The 14,244-nt window shown below is 47.5% G+C and overlaps 2 protein-coding genes across 2 annotated transcripts; one reads left to right on the plus strand and one right to left on the minus strand.

Annotated features, from left to right (window-relative positions):
* Nucleotides 1-3,482: 3,482 nt before the first annotated feature.
* Nucleotides 3,483-5,780, minus strand: PtA15_9A210 (uncharacterized protein; the record flags this gene model as incomplete). Its single annotated transcript, XM_053172396.1, has 7 exons — nucleotides 3,483-3,608; nucleotides 3,705-3,842; nucleotides 3,918-4,305; nucleotides 4,404-4,487; nucleotides 5,124-5,423; nucleotides 5,526-5,670; nucleotides 5,759-5,780. 7 exons carry the CDS (start codon nucleotides 5,778-5,780, stop codon nucleotides 3,483-3,485), a joined length of 1,203 nt encoding a protein of 400 aa, XP_053023640.1.
* A 697-nt stretch (nucleotides 5,781-6,477) lies between these two features.
* On the plus strand, nucleotides 6,478-13,312 carry PtA15_9A211 (uncharacterized protein; the record flags this gene model as incomplete). Its single annotated transcript, XM_053172397.1, has 29 exons — nucleotides 6,478-6,541; nucleotides 6,627-6,663; nucleotides 6,780-6,863; nucleotides 6,940-7,805; nucleotides 7,881-8,040; nucleotides 8,148-8,158; nucleotides 8,237-8,365; nucleotides 8,448-8,570; nucleotides 8,636-8,782; nucleotides 8,848-8,909; nucleotides 8,989-9,062; nucleotides 9,140-9,588; nucleotides 9,655-9,663; nucleotides 9,730-9,748; nucleotides 9,815-9,830; nucleotides 9,913-10,050; nucleotides 10,122-10,146; nucleotides 10,204-10,374; nucleotides 10,444-10,576; nucleotides 10,648-10,842; nucleotides 10,923-11,204; nucleotides 11,390-11,520; nucleotides 11,697-11,939; nucleotides 12,095-12,320; nucleotides 12,382-12,634; nucleotides 12,728-12,884; nucleotides 12,957-13,057; nucleotides 13,158-13,208; nucleotides 13,286-13,312. The coding sequence occupies 29 exons, from the start codon at nucleotides 6,478-6,480 to the stop codon at nucleotides 13,310-13,312; spliced, it is 4,383 nt and encodes a 1,460-aa protein (XP_053023641.1).
* Between the last annotated feature and the right edge of the window lie 932 nt (nucleotides 13,313-14,244).

Here is a 14,244-nt window from a genome sequence, read left to right on the forward strand (position 1 = left end):
CAAGCTGGGGAGATGTGACATGTGCGAGATGCAGGCAATGGGAATTGAACACGCGACAGAGGTAACGCTGGGCTCATAACCTGTAAAAACCCCGGGGAAGGAAGAAAAGGTACCACCCGACTACACAATCGTAGCGGGCATCAACTCTCCCCCGGAGAGGTATACACCAGGCCATAACAATATCTTGCTGTCTGGGCTCCCGCCGTAAACAAAAAGTCTTCCTTGGACATTTGTATTTAAAACATGTATCCAATCACCTTACCACTCGTGATTGGGGGAGATAGTGAGGAAAGTGCGCGGTGAGCGCCGAGTCATCGCTGCGGCGCTGCGGATTCCGTGCATTTCCTATTTGTGTCACTTCTGGACATGTTCAGTGACAGAGGTCACCTAGGCAACCCCGAGAGCTTGCTTGTTTAAGGCATGCTCCCCAAGGCTGCCGTGTGTGGGTTGAGGGGGGAGGAGACAGGTGCGGAGCACCTGGCTTAGCAGTAGCAGAGTCCCGCGGGGGAGACGCTGTAATACCACCCTAAAGGTTAGGCTGCGTCTCGCTCCCCAACGGCGCCGCCAACTGCTGCGCACTATAGCGCCCCCAGAGAAGAAGTGCACACTGGTGTGCCAGGGTCGGTGCAAGACCCTAGCGGTACTCTCATAAGCATATGGTGTTGGGCCTTAACCTAATACTTACCAAGGGAGGGTGGGTGGTTAAGAAAAAGTTTTGGTAGTCGTAGAGGTCAACAACTACAGGTATGACCGGCGAATGGGGACAAGAGACGGGGTTGAGAGCATCTCCACCGCGGGCCCTAGTTTGGGGTTGCTAAAATTCAATCTTCGGGACTGCGCAGCAGGTTTTACCGCCCCATACTGCTGCGGCATACACCGCGAGCCTCCAAAGGGAGTCTCTAAAAATCACTGACACACCACCGATGTACATGTATTTCATGACGGGCACAAACCGGTCATCCAGAACGAATGCACTTTGTGCGATGACCATCCGAGGTGGATACATAAATAACACTCCTTGATGGCCGTCACTAACCGGTCATCCAGAATATTTGCATGTTTTTTGATGACCGCCTCGTTTGATGGCCTTCCATGGCGGTCATCGAGAAATCATGAAGTGGACTCACCTCAATGACCGGTACGAACCGGTCATTGAGGATTGATTGGTGTGTGTGTGGCTGACAACCGGTCGGTCGCTGCTGCGATGGCCGGTTCGTTCCGGACATCGAGAGGAGTAATAACTCCCCTCGATGGCCGGAACGGAGCAGTCATCGAGAGGATAACAACTTTCCTCGACGGCTGGTTTGTTCCGGTCATTGATAGGAGCAATAAATCTCCTCGATGGCCGGTTCGTTCCGGTTATCAAGATGAGTAAGAGCATCTCCAGCGGTCCCTGGATCGCGCAGACCCTGGGTCACGGCCCTGGACCACATGTAACGGGGTATCCCAGGCTCGGTCCACAGCGGACTCGCCAGAAATCGAGACCCGACAAGAGGCTGGACCAACTCGTCGTCGGCAAGACCACACCTTGCCCGTCAAGCCACACAAGTAGATGACCAGCTCCTGGTCATCCTTTCGATCCTCGGAGTCAAACGCCCGGTCCTCCTATCGATGACCGGCCATCCATCGATCCCGGTCATCGATAGGATGACCGGTCATTATATTGATGCCGGTCATCGGTCTTGATGTCCGCTCATTTATGTTGATGCCCGGCCATCGGCCTCGATGACCGGTCATGGGATCGATGACCAGTCATGGGTATCAATGACCGGTCATGGGTATCAATGACTATTGATGCCCGGTCATCGATAGGATGACCGGTCATTGATACCCATGACCGGTCATCTTATCGATGACCAGTCATATGTGGGTATCAACGACCGGTCATCCTACCAATGACCTGATGTGAGGATGGGCCGGTAGGTGATGTAGCGTTTGGTGTAGCATGCGTGGGGTGCGAGGTGCGGCCCAAGAGGGCCGAGTGTCGGGTTGGTGCAGACTCGCCACAAGTGGAGGGCTGTGGCGAGTTGAGGCGACTCGGGAGGCATTTGGCGAGTCGTATAGCGAGTCCGTTGGACCCCAAAAACTCGCCCGACTCGCTAAATTGGGGTCGCGAGTCACGCTTTAGCGAGTCCGTTGGAGATGCTCTAATAATTCTCCTTGATGGCCGGTTCTTTCCGGTCACCGAGAGGAGCAATACATCTCCTCGATGGCCGGTTGATCCCGTTCATTGAGATGAGTACATATTGTAAGATTGGTTCCGTTCATCGAGGAGGTGACCAATGGAGTTTCACAATGTTGTTGTTATGTGACAGTGTCTTTTGGGTCGTTGGAGAGAGTCTCTAGGAGTCCCTACATGTACGGACTCGGGCATGAAATTTGGGGACACCTGTAAAATTTTGACGCTAATAGCGCCCGCGGTGGGTCGGGTTGAGTCGGTAAATTCCAACTAGAGACCCAATTTAGGGCACGCGGTGGAGATGCTCTGAGTCCTGGGGGGATAGCGATGGCGCCTCCAGCCCGGGCTATAAATACCCGTCTCTTATCTCTTCTTATCGGAGAGTCTCCCCCATTCGGCCAGGACCCGTGGCCAGCATCAGCAGACTTGTCTGGATGTGGAAATACCGGTGGCCTAGTTTGGCCGCCGGCCGAGCTTAAGCCCGGGTGGCTGCCTACAGGCGGCCGCTTCGGGTGCTAGGTTCAAACGGTACCTGGTTCGGGTCGTTCCTGGCCCAGCTGAGTTCAGGCTGAAACCTAGCCGTCATCTTGAGCCACGTCACCAGCCCTTTACGGCCATACCGGCATGTATTGAGTGGCTATGCAATTTCTGCTCCGCCGCTCTGCCGGTTCGGACCTGGCCCGGTTAACCGGTTACTTGGACAAGGCCAAACTCCCGCTGCGCTCTCGTACAGCAGACATCATTTGAGATTGGGTTGTGGTTCTCGTAGGTTCTTTGTGTAAAACGAGTTGCTTTGTGTATAACCATTCGATGGTTCGGAGCCGAAAGGCAGCGTCTCAGGGCCAGCCATCGGTGACAGAAGAAAACTTGCATGAAGAACTTCCTCAAGTCATGGCCATGAATCTGTTTGTCTCTCTGAGGCCATGATAGAGATGCGTCCAAGCAGCAGACTTCAGGAATAGAACCAACCGCCAGCCAACCTAAACTGAGCTTTGCTCCAAATTTATCTAGATTTACATGGCAAATTGCCTCTACATGTACAGAAACGTGTATGTATGCGTGTAGCGCGTATAGCATGCACATGCGCATCTTTTTGGTGCTCAAGGAAAATGATCAAGAGTTGTTCCCGTCGGACAAAGCAGAGCCTGAAGAAAATCTATAAAAAAGAGGATAAATGAGCATTGAGAAAGACTGAGACAAAAAACAACCCAGCAAACGAAAGGAGTATAGCAAGGAAGTAAATGATATTATAGAGAAAAAAAAGGGATCCCAAGTGCAAAGAAGTATCCAAACAGGGGTGGATTCATGCGGATGTTGAGGGTGGAGGTTGTTGTTGGGCGGATGGGTTCCTGGGAACGACTGTGGGATCAATGGCGCGATTGGGATCCATGAATTGCTTGACCAAGTCATCCGACACCTGTTTTTTCCTCTAAAACACCAAATACCATCAAGAAAAATAGCAAGTTTAACTGGCAAAACCTCAACTCTTCTGCGACAAGTCAAAGAAACAAAGCTTTTGACGAACCTCTTGAAAGTCAGCCACCATCTTCTGTAAGGTCTCGATACAGATAGCCTTGATTTCCCCCGTCAATAATTGTCCAGACTCGTAGTCGCTTTTGATTTTTTCTAATTTCTCATCCGAGTCTTCGAAGAATGAGAGATACTGATTTTAAGGAAAGAGAGAATGATGAGTTAAAGGATGACGATGACGAGCAAAAGATATGTGAAGTGGATGGACCTGGTAAGGAACATCGACATCGGTCCTGCCTCCTTCTCTGCGATGTTCTTCGATCGTAGCTTTACCGCCCGAGAATGCGTACTTGTTGATCTTAGTTTTAATTTGTTTGGGCGAGTCTGACATGAAGATAGCCGAGCTGTCGACGGAGCTAGACATCTTGCTAGTCGGGCCTTGCAAGGCGGGGAAAAACTTGGACAGGAGCAGACAGGGCTTGGATCGCTTGATCCGACCGGCCACATCCCTCGTCAACCGGAAATACGGGTCCTGGTCGATTGCACACGGTATCAGACACGGCACATTCCCATTCGTCGAGAAGATCTGCGGAAACGAGCTGCTAATCGCTGGCGCCGCTTGGATCGCAACGAAATGCGACTTCCCGATATTGTCTCTGTAGTAGCAAGCCCGTCAAGTCACGACGCTGGTTTCAGCGGGGGTTTCTCCTGTTTTTTTACCACTATTCAATAATTGGTGGAATGGGTACGCAACGTATCGTTAAAGCCAAAGGTAGCTTTGCTCTGATTGTACGTTATTGCTCGAGAGATCTGTAGAACGTTTTTATAGAATGCGCCCCTAGAAAAATTTGGCGAAAAGAGAAAAACACGTCAGCGTAGATACAAAAAGACACTAGCGAGTTCAATTGTTAATCACCCCATGTAATCTAAATCAGAAAAGATAAAAGTCTTCTCGAGTTTAAAGCCACAAGCAATGATGTCTCTTGCGTTCTCGAAAGCGTATCTGTGGCAGTCTTCTAATGTCAAGTTGGACTTGAACAAGAATTTTTCATCGTCTGTAAGATTTTGCCAAATCTTGGGTTAACATGTATGACGCCTTGGGTATAAATTTGTAGGGTTTGACATACGGACCTGTTAATTGGATCACCAAGGGGACATCGAAGACCTCTTGAAGCCACCTGTGAGGATTTTTTCGAGGGAGGTGAGCGTTGGACGAGAGGAACTGCTCTCAGAGTAGGAAACTCAAAGAAGCACCAACTGAGTCACAATAAATGGGACCATGTGTCCAAGATGCATGCTTCCGGTAGAGGGTCCTCTGCCGGTGTACAAGTAGAACGGCTTGCCTTGCTCATAGAGGTTGAGGATCACGTCCAAATCTCTACGAAGAACATCGAGAAGTTGAAGGAAGACAGGCAGAGTTTTAGACGACGGTGCGGTGAGTGGAGGAAAACAGATGGAAACGGTGTTGACGCACCGATGCGAGAAAAACATACCCCTCTTGAGTAAGGGATGCAATTTGCGTTGGGTGAGGCTTTCAAATCGTTCTAATTGCTGAGGGGTGATAGGTTTGGTGCCAAACTGTTCGATGAGCTTGTTGTAGTCAATTTCCATCTGCACCCCATCGACTACGGCACCCTTGACGTCCCAAGGGTCGACAACTTGGGCCTGATCAACATTGATCGTCGGGGCCAGGATCGGTGATGGTTGGTTGGGTGTTGGGGAGTATTCAGTCTTAGGGGTCAGACACGGGTTTCCGAATTCGTCGGTCCGAGGACTAGAAACCAGCATATGTAGCAACACAATAAGCGATCAAGGTTTGCGGGCCTCAGATCAAGAATCGGAGGATGATCGGTTTGCGTTTTTCAAAGCTGCTCACAATGGCGCCGGCGTCGCAAGTCCATCTGCCCTCAGGTTCGCTCGCATCAACATTTCAGGGGCTGGTAGGTTGAGACTGGCCAATGAGGCCTGTAATGCTTCGGTTTGGTACTTCCGGTCGGTCTCAGATTCATGGGAAACCAGCACTGTGAAGATTTGCTGATTAGTGAGGTCACTCTTAAACGCTTTTGGGGAGAGAAGTCGATGTTGTATCTCGTTTCGCAATCGGCTTACCCTCTGGGTCGGACATATCCATGCTGGACAGCTTGACATCCCGCTCGCCAATGACCTTTCGATCTTGTTCCTGTAACTGGAGCTTGGTAATCACCGATGGTTCGGGTAGCTCGAGTGAAGATAGCTGGTCTGATACCGATTGTAGTTGTCGTTCATTCTTTATTTCGTGCGCTGGGTCATGGATGATGGTCATGATGGTGTTCGGCGTTGGTTGGTTGTGGTTGGAGATTGTGAAAGCGGAAGACTCCCACTCCCAGGAGGAAGTGGGTGAGGCTGGCTGGTATTACGTAATAATTATACTCAAAAACATATGTACCATTTGAATTTTGGATCTACAGACGGGCCAGATCTGGAGTCTCTGGGACTACGCATTTCCCTGCCAAGGTTCAAGTTTTTGGCTCTAAATCATCATCTGCAGGGGCTGTAGATCCAACCGCAAAACTCTCTTGCTTGAGCTCACAATTTTTGTTGGGTCGAGCGTCTTATCTCTCATGGCGTGATGCGCGCTGCGTGATGCGACTGGAGGTAAGGAGATCCCCAAAAATCGCGCAGACTGGTTCGGGCTCGGTCCATTGAGAAACGGGATCATCTTCAGTAAGTACCTGGTACGTATGCGTTCCACTGATTCGTGGATGTCTCTTTTGGAATTGTGAAGAAATACCTGACACTTCGTCTTCTTTCTTCTTTTTGAATTCTTCCTCAGGCCCTGGTTGATCATCATGCCGCCGCCGCCTGAGCAGGAATTACGACAACTCCAGGAAACAGAAATCGAGGCCTTACGCGGTTCGTGCGCCTTTCTCCACTTTCCTTGATCGAACTCTTTGGGGAGTCTGACGGCTGATGGTTGTACATACCTGGCCATTCTTAGCCATATTTTGTGAAGACTTTGAGCAGATCCGCACGCGGTCAGCTGCCAAGGTACCAGATGGACCCATGGCTTGAGATGAAAATTAGGTCATTCGTGGATAGATTGTTGCTAACATCCTTTCAATTTGACGTTACGCGGATTTCTGCTCGCTAGACTCTTGCTACCCCCTTTGAGTTCAGACTCAAGCTTCGGGCGGAAGAAGTCGAACTCCAAGATCGAGTCAGGATTAACTTACGTGTAAGGGGAGTCAACGTGATCTTGCCTGAATCAATGGCACTCTTACTCATCCTACCAGATGGACTCGTGATAACAGGTTTCCTCGCCTATATCCCACCACTCGGCCCACTTTGGTCCTTGAAGATGCAATTGGACTTTCTCCAGCGCAGCTTTCGGAACTTCAAGAACAACTTGGCGCCAAAACTAGTCAGCTTATCGGCTCAGAGATGATGTATGAACTGGCGACCTTTGTAGCCGAGTTTATTACTGAGCACAACACGACCATACCACCCAACGACCACCTGTCACTCATCGAGGAGAGAGTGAATCGAGTAACAGAAGCTGAACGCCAACAACGACTGGCCATTGAAGCTGAAAATGCACGGCAATTGACTCTCAAATCTCATGAAGATCTTGAATTGGCAAGACAAATTCAAAAGGATATCGATGACAGACATGAACTTCTGAAGCGCGAACGGGAGAAAGCCAATGTCAATACAAACAATCAGCATGATATCAAGTCGACGGCACGTCTGCCATTCGGAAATCTAATCGAGATTCCACTCCCCACAGGTCCATTGAAAATCCAAGTTGGCTTTGAAGTTCTTGATGGATTCCTCGGGAGTGTCTATCATGTTCAGGTATCCAACGTTGGACCGGCTCAATTGACTATTGTACATCCACATGGTCGCTATTATCATACCCAAGGCCAGAAGATGCTATCAAAAGTCGCTAGCGATCTAGATACCCTTCGGAATATAAGTGACCCACATGTCCAATCGATTTACGGTTCTGAACTGGTAGGAACCAAGTTGACAGTGGTTAGCGAATCTCTTCCTGGGAACTCTGTGCGTGATGTCTTGGATCAATGCGGTCCTTTCAAATCGGAAAAAGCATTGGATTGCTTAGAGCAGATTTTAAGCGGATTGAAGGCTATACACCATGCACATCTTGTCCACAGAGGTAGTCATTGACTCGCTCTCTTCTAAAAAATGTTGAGAGCGTCCAACTGAAATAATCAACTTTTCTTTTGATCAGTAATCAAACCCGAAAACATTTTTATCTGCTCTCCCAAAGAACGAACCAAGAAGCCTGTGTTCAAGCTTGGCAATGTGTCATGGTTTCAACGACTTTGGGATCTGTGCAAATCCAACCCATTTTGCGAACTTCCACCTGATTCTCAACGACCAGATCTATGGTATGGTGAATCAATTCTTTTGTCAGCAGCTGAGAAGTTTTGAAGGTCTTCATGCATTTCGATAATCTGTCTCCTTTTGGGTTCACTCTGCCCACGGCCATCACAAGGATTCACCCCAGTAAGTCGTTAAACATCTCCCTGGATATGACCGTACCATTTATTAATCTAGTATTTTGGGGTCTGTGCCTTTCCTCAGATACGCTTCGAGATCCATTGGCTTATGATAGAGAACGTGACCTGTTTGATCTGGGGGTGACATTTGCTCAGATGCTATTTGGTGAACTTTGGCCCAAATGGGACTCTCCAATCGTTTTCCTTCACAACTGTGAGTAAATTAATCAGCCGGTGATTTTTTTTTTTTGTAAGACACAAGATATTAACAATTGACCCTCCACATTTATGAAAAGTGCCTGTTGATTATCCGTCAATTTTTCGAGAGCTGCTGGGAAGTTTGCTCCTCAACAGTAAGAAAAACAATGCACAACATCTACTGGATAAATTGTCAAATTTCAAAAGAATGACAAAGGAAAGTAAGTAATCCCTTGTGGCCTTATCGATGGCGCAGCTTGAAAAGATAAACACTGCATTTTACCAGTTTGCTCAGCTCCAGCACGTCCTCCATCACATGGCCAGAATTGGGAAAAGCCTGCGAATCAGGTTGTGCCACATGGAGTGTTTTGGCAACCTCAGGGCACCACGTACTCTCGATACAGAAATGACTTCGAAGAAGTAGAGTTTCTAGGTGGGCTGCCAGCAGACAAACAAAAGCCGGGGTACTAATAAGGACGATTGATACCAACCTTACAGGTAAGGGCGGCTTTGGCGAAGTTTTAAAGGCTCGAAATAAGCTCGACAATCGATTCTATGCAGTTAGTCGGTCTGCTGGCTTCTTCAACCCGATCTGCAAGATCGATTTAATTTCTTTCAATCACTGTCAATCAACCACAGATTAAGAAGATTTCCCTGCCCACGGATCCTCGAGAAGAGACCAAAATCCTTAGAGAAGTCACCATCCTTTCCAGGTTCGTCACATTAACAAATTTTATTTTCACAATGTCTCATGAGCACCTTGTGCTTTTTGGGGCATCGATTCACACAGGATGTCACATCCACACATTGTGAGATATCATGCGTGTTGGATAGAGGCAACCACCATACCCCCGAGCTCTAGCAACTCAGAATTCAGCCAAGTCAGCAGCGGTATCCAATCCTCTGAACTACAGACCGTTGGACGTCTCTCGTTTTCTCGCCCAAATTCAGATAACGACGGCGAGAGCGAAGACTCGCAGACTTCCGGTACCAGTAGTAGCGTCGATGGGGGCGACAATGCCACAATTCACGAATTTCAACTCGGCCTTGACGACATGGATTTCTTGTCTATCCATCATGGTGATTCGATGCCAAGCATCCGGTTTGGAGATTCTAGTCAATCTCAGTCAATGTGCATGGTCAATTCAACCAGTCGCACGGCCAGTGATGATGCTACGCCCTCTCCTGATAATAGTAAAGGGTCTCGAGAAGCCGATAAGTTTTCGATCAGAAGAATGCGTAAGTAGCTTCTTTCTCAGTCGCACAAAGTGTTACAAATTCTAAACCACTGATATATTTTTGTAGTTTTCATGCGTATGTGCCTTGTATTAATGCTTGAATCTCCCAAGATTTCGTACTGATTTTGCTCATTTGAGCCAGAGATGGAATTTGTCGATAGGTAAGCAAACCCATATTTTTTTATTGTTTAACATCCTAATGATGACGAAGCTCTGTTTTTCAAAAGTCTCACTTTACGAGAGGTCAGTCCTTCATGTGGCGTACCAACCCCAACTCAGGTGTTCATCTCATGTCAGATAATTTGATTCTTGGTGCACCTTTTAGGCGATAGATCAAGGTATCGAAAGTGATCGCCAGATTTGGAGGATTTCGCGCCAGATCCTTTCTGGCATGGCGTACTATACATCGCTCAACGTAATACATCGCGATTTAAAGCCCAGTAACATCTTTTTGGATGTCCAGGTACGGTCATATATATTCTTCTTGTTTCCCCTTAGTAAGCGCAAGTTGACTAGGCAACTTGGACATCGCAGGGAGAAGTGAGAATAGGAGATTTTGGTATGTGTTCATTGAGCAATACCTTCGTGAAGATTAATTGATTACGGCCTTTTTCAGGTTTGGCTGTCAATCAAAATGGGTTGGAGGTGGAAGGGTCGTGTGGGCCCATGCCTATGAATGCAGAACTTACCTCAGGCGTTGGAACGGCGCTTTACATTGCACCTGAAACTGTTGAAGCTCGTCACCTACGGGCCAAACATCTGGAAAAAATTGACATTTATAGCTTTGGTAATTCCCGCTACATTCTACCCACTTTCGTTGCGGAAATCTGATGATGGCATTTCGATGAGCCGCCAGGGATTGTTTTGTTTGAAATGTTCCACAGAATGAAAACTGTTCACGAGCGCATACAAATTATCAAGAATTTGAGGAGTGCAGAAATCCAGTTTCCCTCGAACTGGAACGACGAACCGAATGGTGTCAAGACTAGGTTTATCGGTTAATCAAGGTGTTAGAGATGGATTTGAACTAATGTAATTTCTCTTCCAACACCATCACAAGGATCATCAAATGGTGTCTTAATCATACGGCAGAACTTAGGCCATCCCCCACTGAACTGTTAAAAAGCAACTTATTCCCACCCCAGCCCGAAGATGAAAACATTGAAGAAATCACCCGGCTTATCTCACGACCAGGCCATGCTATGTTTCGACCCTACCTTGCATCCTTGTTTGATCAACCTCTACCCGACCGCATGTTCGTGCACGAAACACGCGCTACATCTTCCTGATGATAATAACTAATACCATCTTCCCCCTCAATGTTTGTCTTCCCAGTCGTCGCGATTTTGCCTATGATTTTCACACGGCCGACACCTCTCAAAAGATATTGGACAACCCCTTCCGGACTTTGATCTGCGATCATTTGACTGAAAGGTTCTGCCTACGCGGTGCTGTCAATGTTGAAAGTCCTGTATTAGTGCCTTATACAGACATCGACAATCCTTCCTTGGTCAAACTCTTGGACTCTGAAGGTACCGTCGTGACATTACATTTCGACGCCACAATCCCCTTTGCTAGGACAGTGGCCAGGGATGAATCCCTCATCAGATTGAAAAGGTTAGGCCCTTTTCCTTAGTTTACAACGTGAAAATTACATTTTTGTCTACAATCCGAGAACGTGAACCCATCAAATTCTTGCAGCTCAGGGCCAAGAAATGAACTCTCGTTGATGCAACTAGGAATTCCCTTGTAAATTCATTTCTAAGAGATGAATCCCGACTCAAATAGTAACTTGTCCGCAGGTTTAGCTTGTCTCCAATGTATCGTCAAAATCCAGCCGGAGGCCAACCGATCACAATACCAGTCTCAAGTTATGATATTGTTTCTCCTACTCGAACTTTAGCAGCGGAGTCAGAGTTAGCAACGTTTCTCTGTTTGTTAATGTGAAGCATGAAAAGTTCTTAATCTTTTGACTATTTGTAGGGTATTGCAGCTCACCGGTGAGCTTTCCTACCCCTCCCTAATACATATTCGCACAGTAACAAGAGCAACGTCATGTTCTCAATTTTGTGGTATAAATCATTCTCTTACATGTAATTTCCGATTCAGACGATGCCCTCCGATCGCTTCCGCTAGGTGGATCGTTTGAGCATGTATTAAGCCACAATAAACTATGGGATGCCATCTTTTTAGATATACCTGCACATCAACGCACGCCACTGCAAAGGATGATTGAAAATTACAACGCCACAAACTCGCCCAGTTGGTCTGAGTTATCAACTGAGTTGGCAGACAGTGGCGGGATATCAAAAACAACCCTTGATATCATTAAAAAGGCATTTGATATTCGTGGTAAGTATTTGCCAAACTATTTCCACATTTCTGCCCACTTTTCACATGAATTGACTTGCCTTGTGAATTTAGGCAACATCGAGGTTTGTCACTTTTTCAACTACGTTGCGGGTGGCGAAGGGAAACTAAATCAAAGTCTTATTGTTTCTAGCTAGTCAAAGCGCATCTCCTTGGCCCTTCGTCTCCATCATACAATAACTTTCGCCTTCAAGAAGCCATTGATGATTTGGAAATAGTAATCAAGTTCGCCAAATTACTTGGAATGCAAGGGACCGTCGTTATTTGGCCTCTGTTGGTTCCTCAACACCGCGACCATTCGAATGGGGTCTTTTTTAATACCTGTGATAGTCGCAAAGGAAAAGTGTTGGCAGCTGGTGGAAGGTGACTGTCCTTTTCTCTTTTCGTGCTATTCCCTTGACTGAGGCGGATGTTGCTTCAACAGATTCGACGGTCTCGTTCAGAAGTTGGTACCTCCTGGACTCGGGCAATCCCAATTAAGGAGTCATTTGGTTAGCGTGAGCTTGCACGTTTCGCGTCTGAGTCTTGCTGTTGCTAGGCATGTACAGATATCAAGCACTACCTCTTGGATGCCCCGAAGGTGCGATGTATACGTCATGTCGTTTGCGCCTGGTTTACTGAAAGACAGGCTAGAAGTAACAAGGGAATTGTGGGCGGGTGGGATCAGTGCAGACTTGGTTAGTGATCGTAAAGCTTAACACTCTCATTGGCTCCGCAGGGCTCAATTGGCCTGAAATGATAACTATTGGCTGCTTTTATCGTCCAAAAAGATGTACGATGGAGAGACACAATGGTCGTCTCCCGAAGCGGTCCTGCAAAGCTGCCGGCGGGAAGGAATAATATACGCTATCATTGTCAAAGCTCCTAATCCATACAAGGATCAAGTAGTCAAGGTGAAAAGTCTATCCCAAAAAACCGAGCACGAAAGTTGGTCATTGTGATTTGTTTCCTAGCCTTTTCAACTCTCGAAACTGATCTCTTTCTGAGTCTGATCTACAGTTCCTCTTCATGAACTATCAACTTGGTTAGACAATGCCTTGCATGAGCATGCACGCTCTGAATCAGCAAGCGGTAGCTTGAAAGCCCTGCACGAGGGTCATGTCAGAATCAATCAGAAGACTAAATGGAACGCAGCACATCCAAGTCCTCTCATTGAGTCATCATCGCCTGGACGCGATTATTTCCTTATATTACCAACAGATGCTTCTAGGAAAACTAAGCACAAAGGTCGACAAGCTGTATATGAGAGGGGTGAGTGCTATGTACGAAACTTGCCAAATATCAATCGCTGACCCATCATCGGCATGTTCTGCCCCACCTCTGCTCAGCCTTCGAAGCGATCAGCGATAAGATAAAATCACTACCCGATGTGCCAACATGTAAGGACTCGTTTTGTCTGGGCTTTTTATCGGTAATATCAGGCTACTTTTCTAATGGGTTGTATTTTTGCAGTTGTTTTGGATTTAGAGGATCCACCCTTCAGTAAACTCTTTCAAGATATTTCGTGGATTGAATCCGAAGAGGTTTATCGCAAACAAATAGTAGATCTAGTGCCAACTTCAAGGAAGGCTTACATATGGGAAATTCGTCACTCGATTCTGAATTACTGCTTTAAGAATACTTCTACAAAAACACTTTGGATTTTCAGCTTGAGGACAAATCAATGCCAACTTTTAATCATTCCATGACTTGTCTTCTCCTTGTCGCATGTTGTTATTCACCCCCAGTCAACACATTTATCCCCTCACTTGACCTGGATTTCTTATTAGCGGGACAATTCTCAAGATTAATGGTACATTTTTTCAAGTCTACTGCAATTCAACTTCCTGTCAAATTGTGCCAAATTCACCCCTGCGTACGTTGGCACGACTCCACAGAGCTCCACAGCCAACGTTCCCCAGGTAATCCGTTGAAATTTTCTCTCGACGGTTGCATAAACCGTTCGTGGCCCGTTGTCAGGCAAATAGGCGTCATGAGGCCCAACATTCCCTTGAAAGATTCCACTTGAACATCGTCACAAGTTCCAAGCCTTCCGGGGCTGTTCATGGAACAGCGGCCTCGCTCGCTATCAAGGCGGCATTGGGCAGGGGTATGTCCCCTGACTGAGTGACCCCGAACTTAACACAAGTCCCTCCCGTGCTCGCAGGGTGCGACTGCGAGCACCCTTCGCGCCTCCTCAGAGAGGAGTCAAGCTCGGATTGACCCCGACGTTGCACCTTGGACGCTCGAGGGCTGTGGGGCCAAATGTCCGAACTTAACAAAACCTGACCCTTTGCCGGAGGCTGCG

This window comes from Puccinia triticina, chromosome 9A (assembly GCF_026914185.1).
Source record: "Puccinia triticina chromosome 9A, complete sequence".
Lineage (NCBI taxonomy): Eukaryota > Fungi > Basidiomycota > Pucciniomycetes > Pucciniales > Pucciniaceae > Puccinia > Puccinia triticina.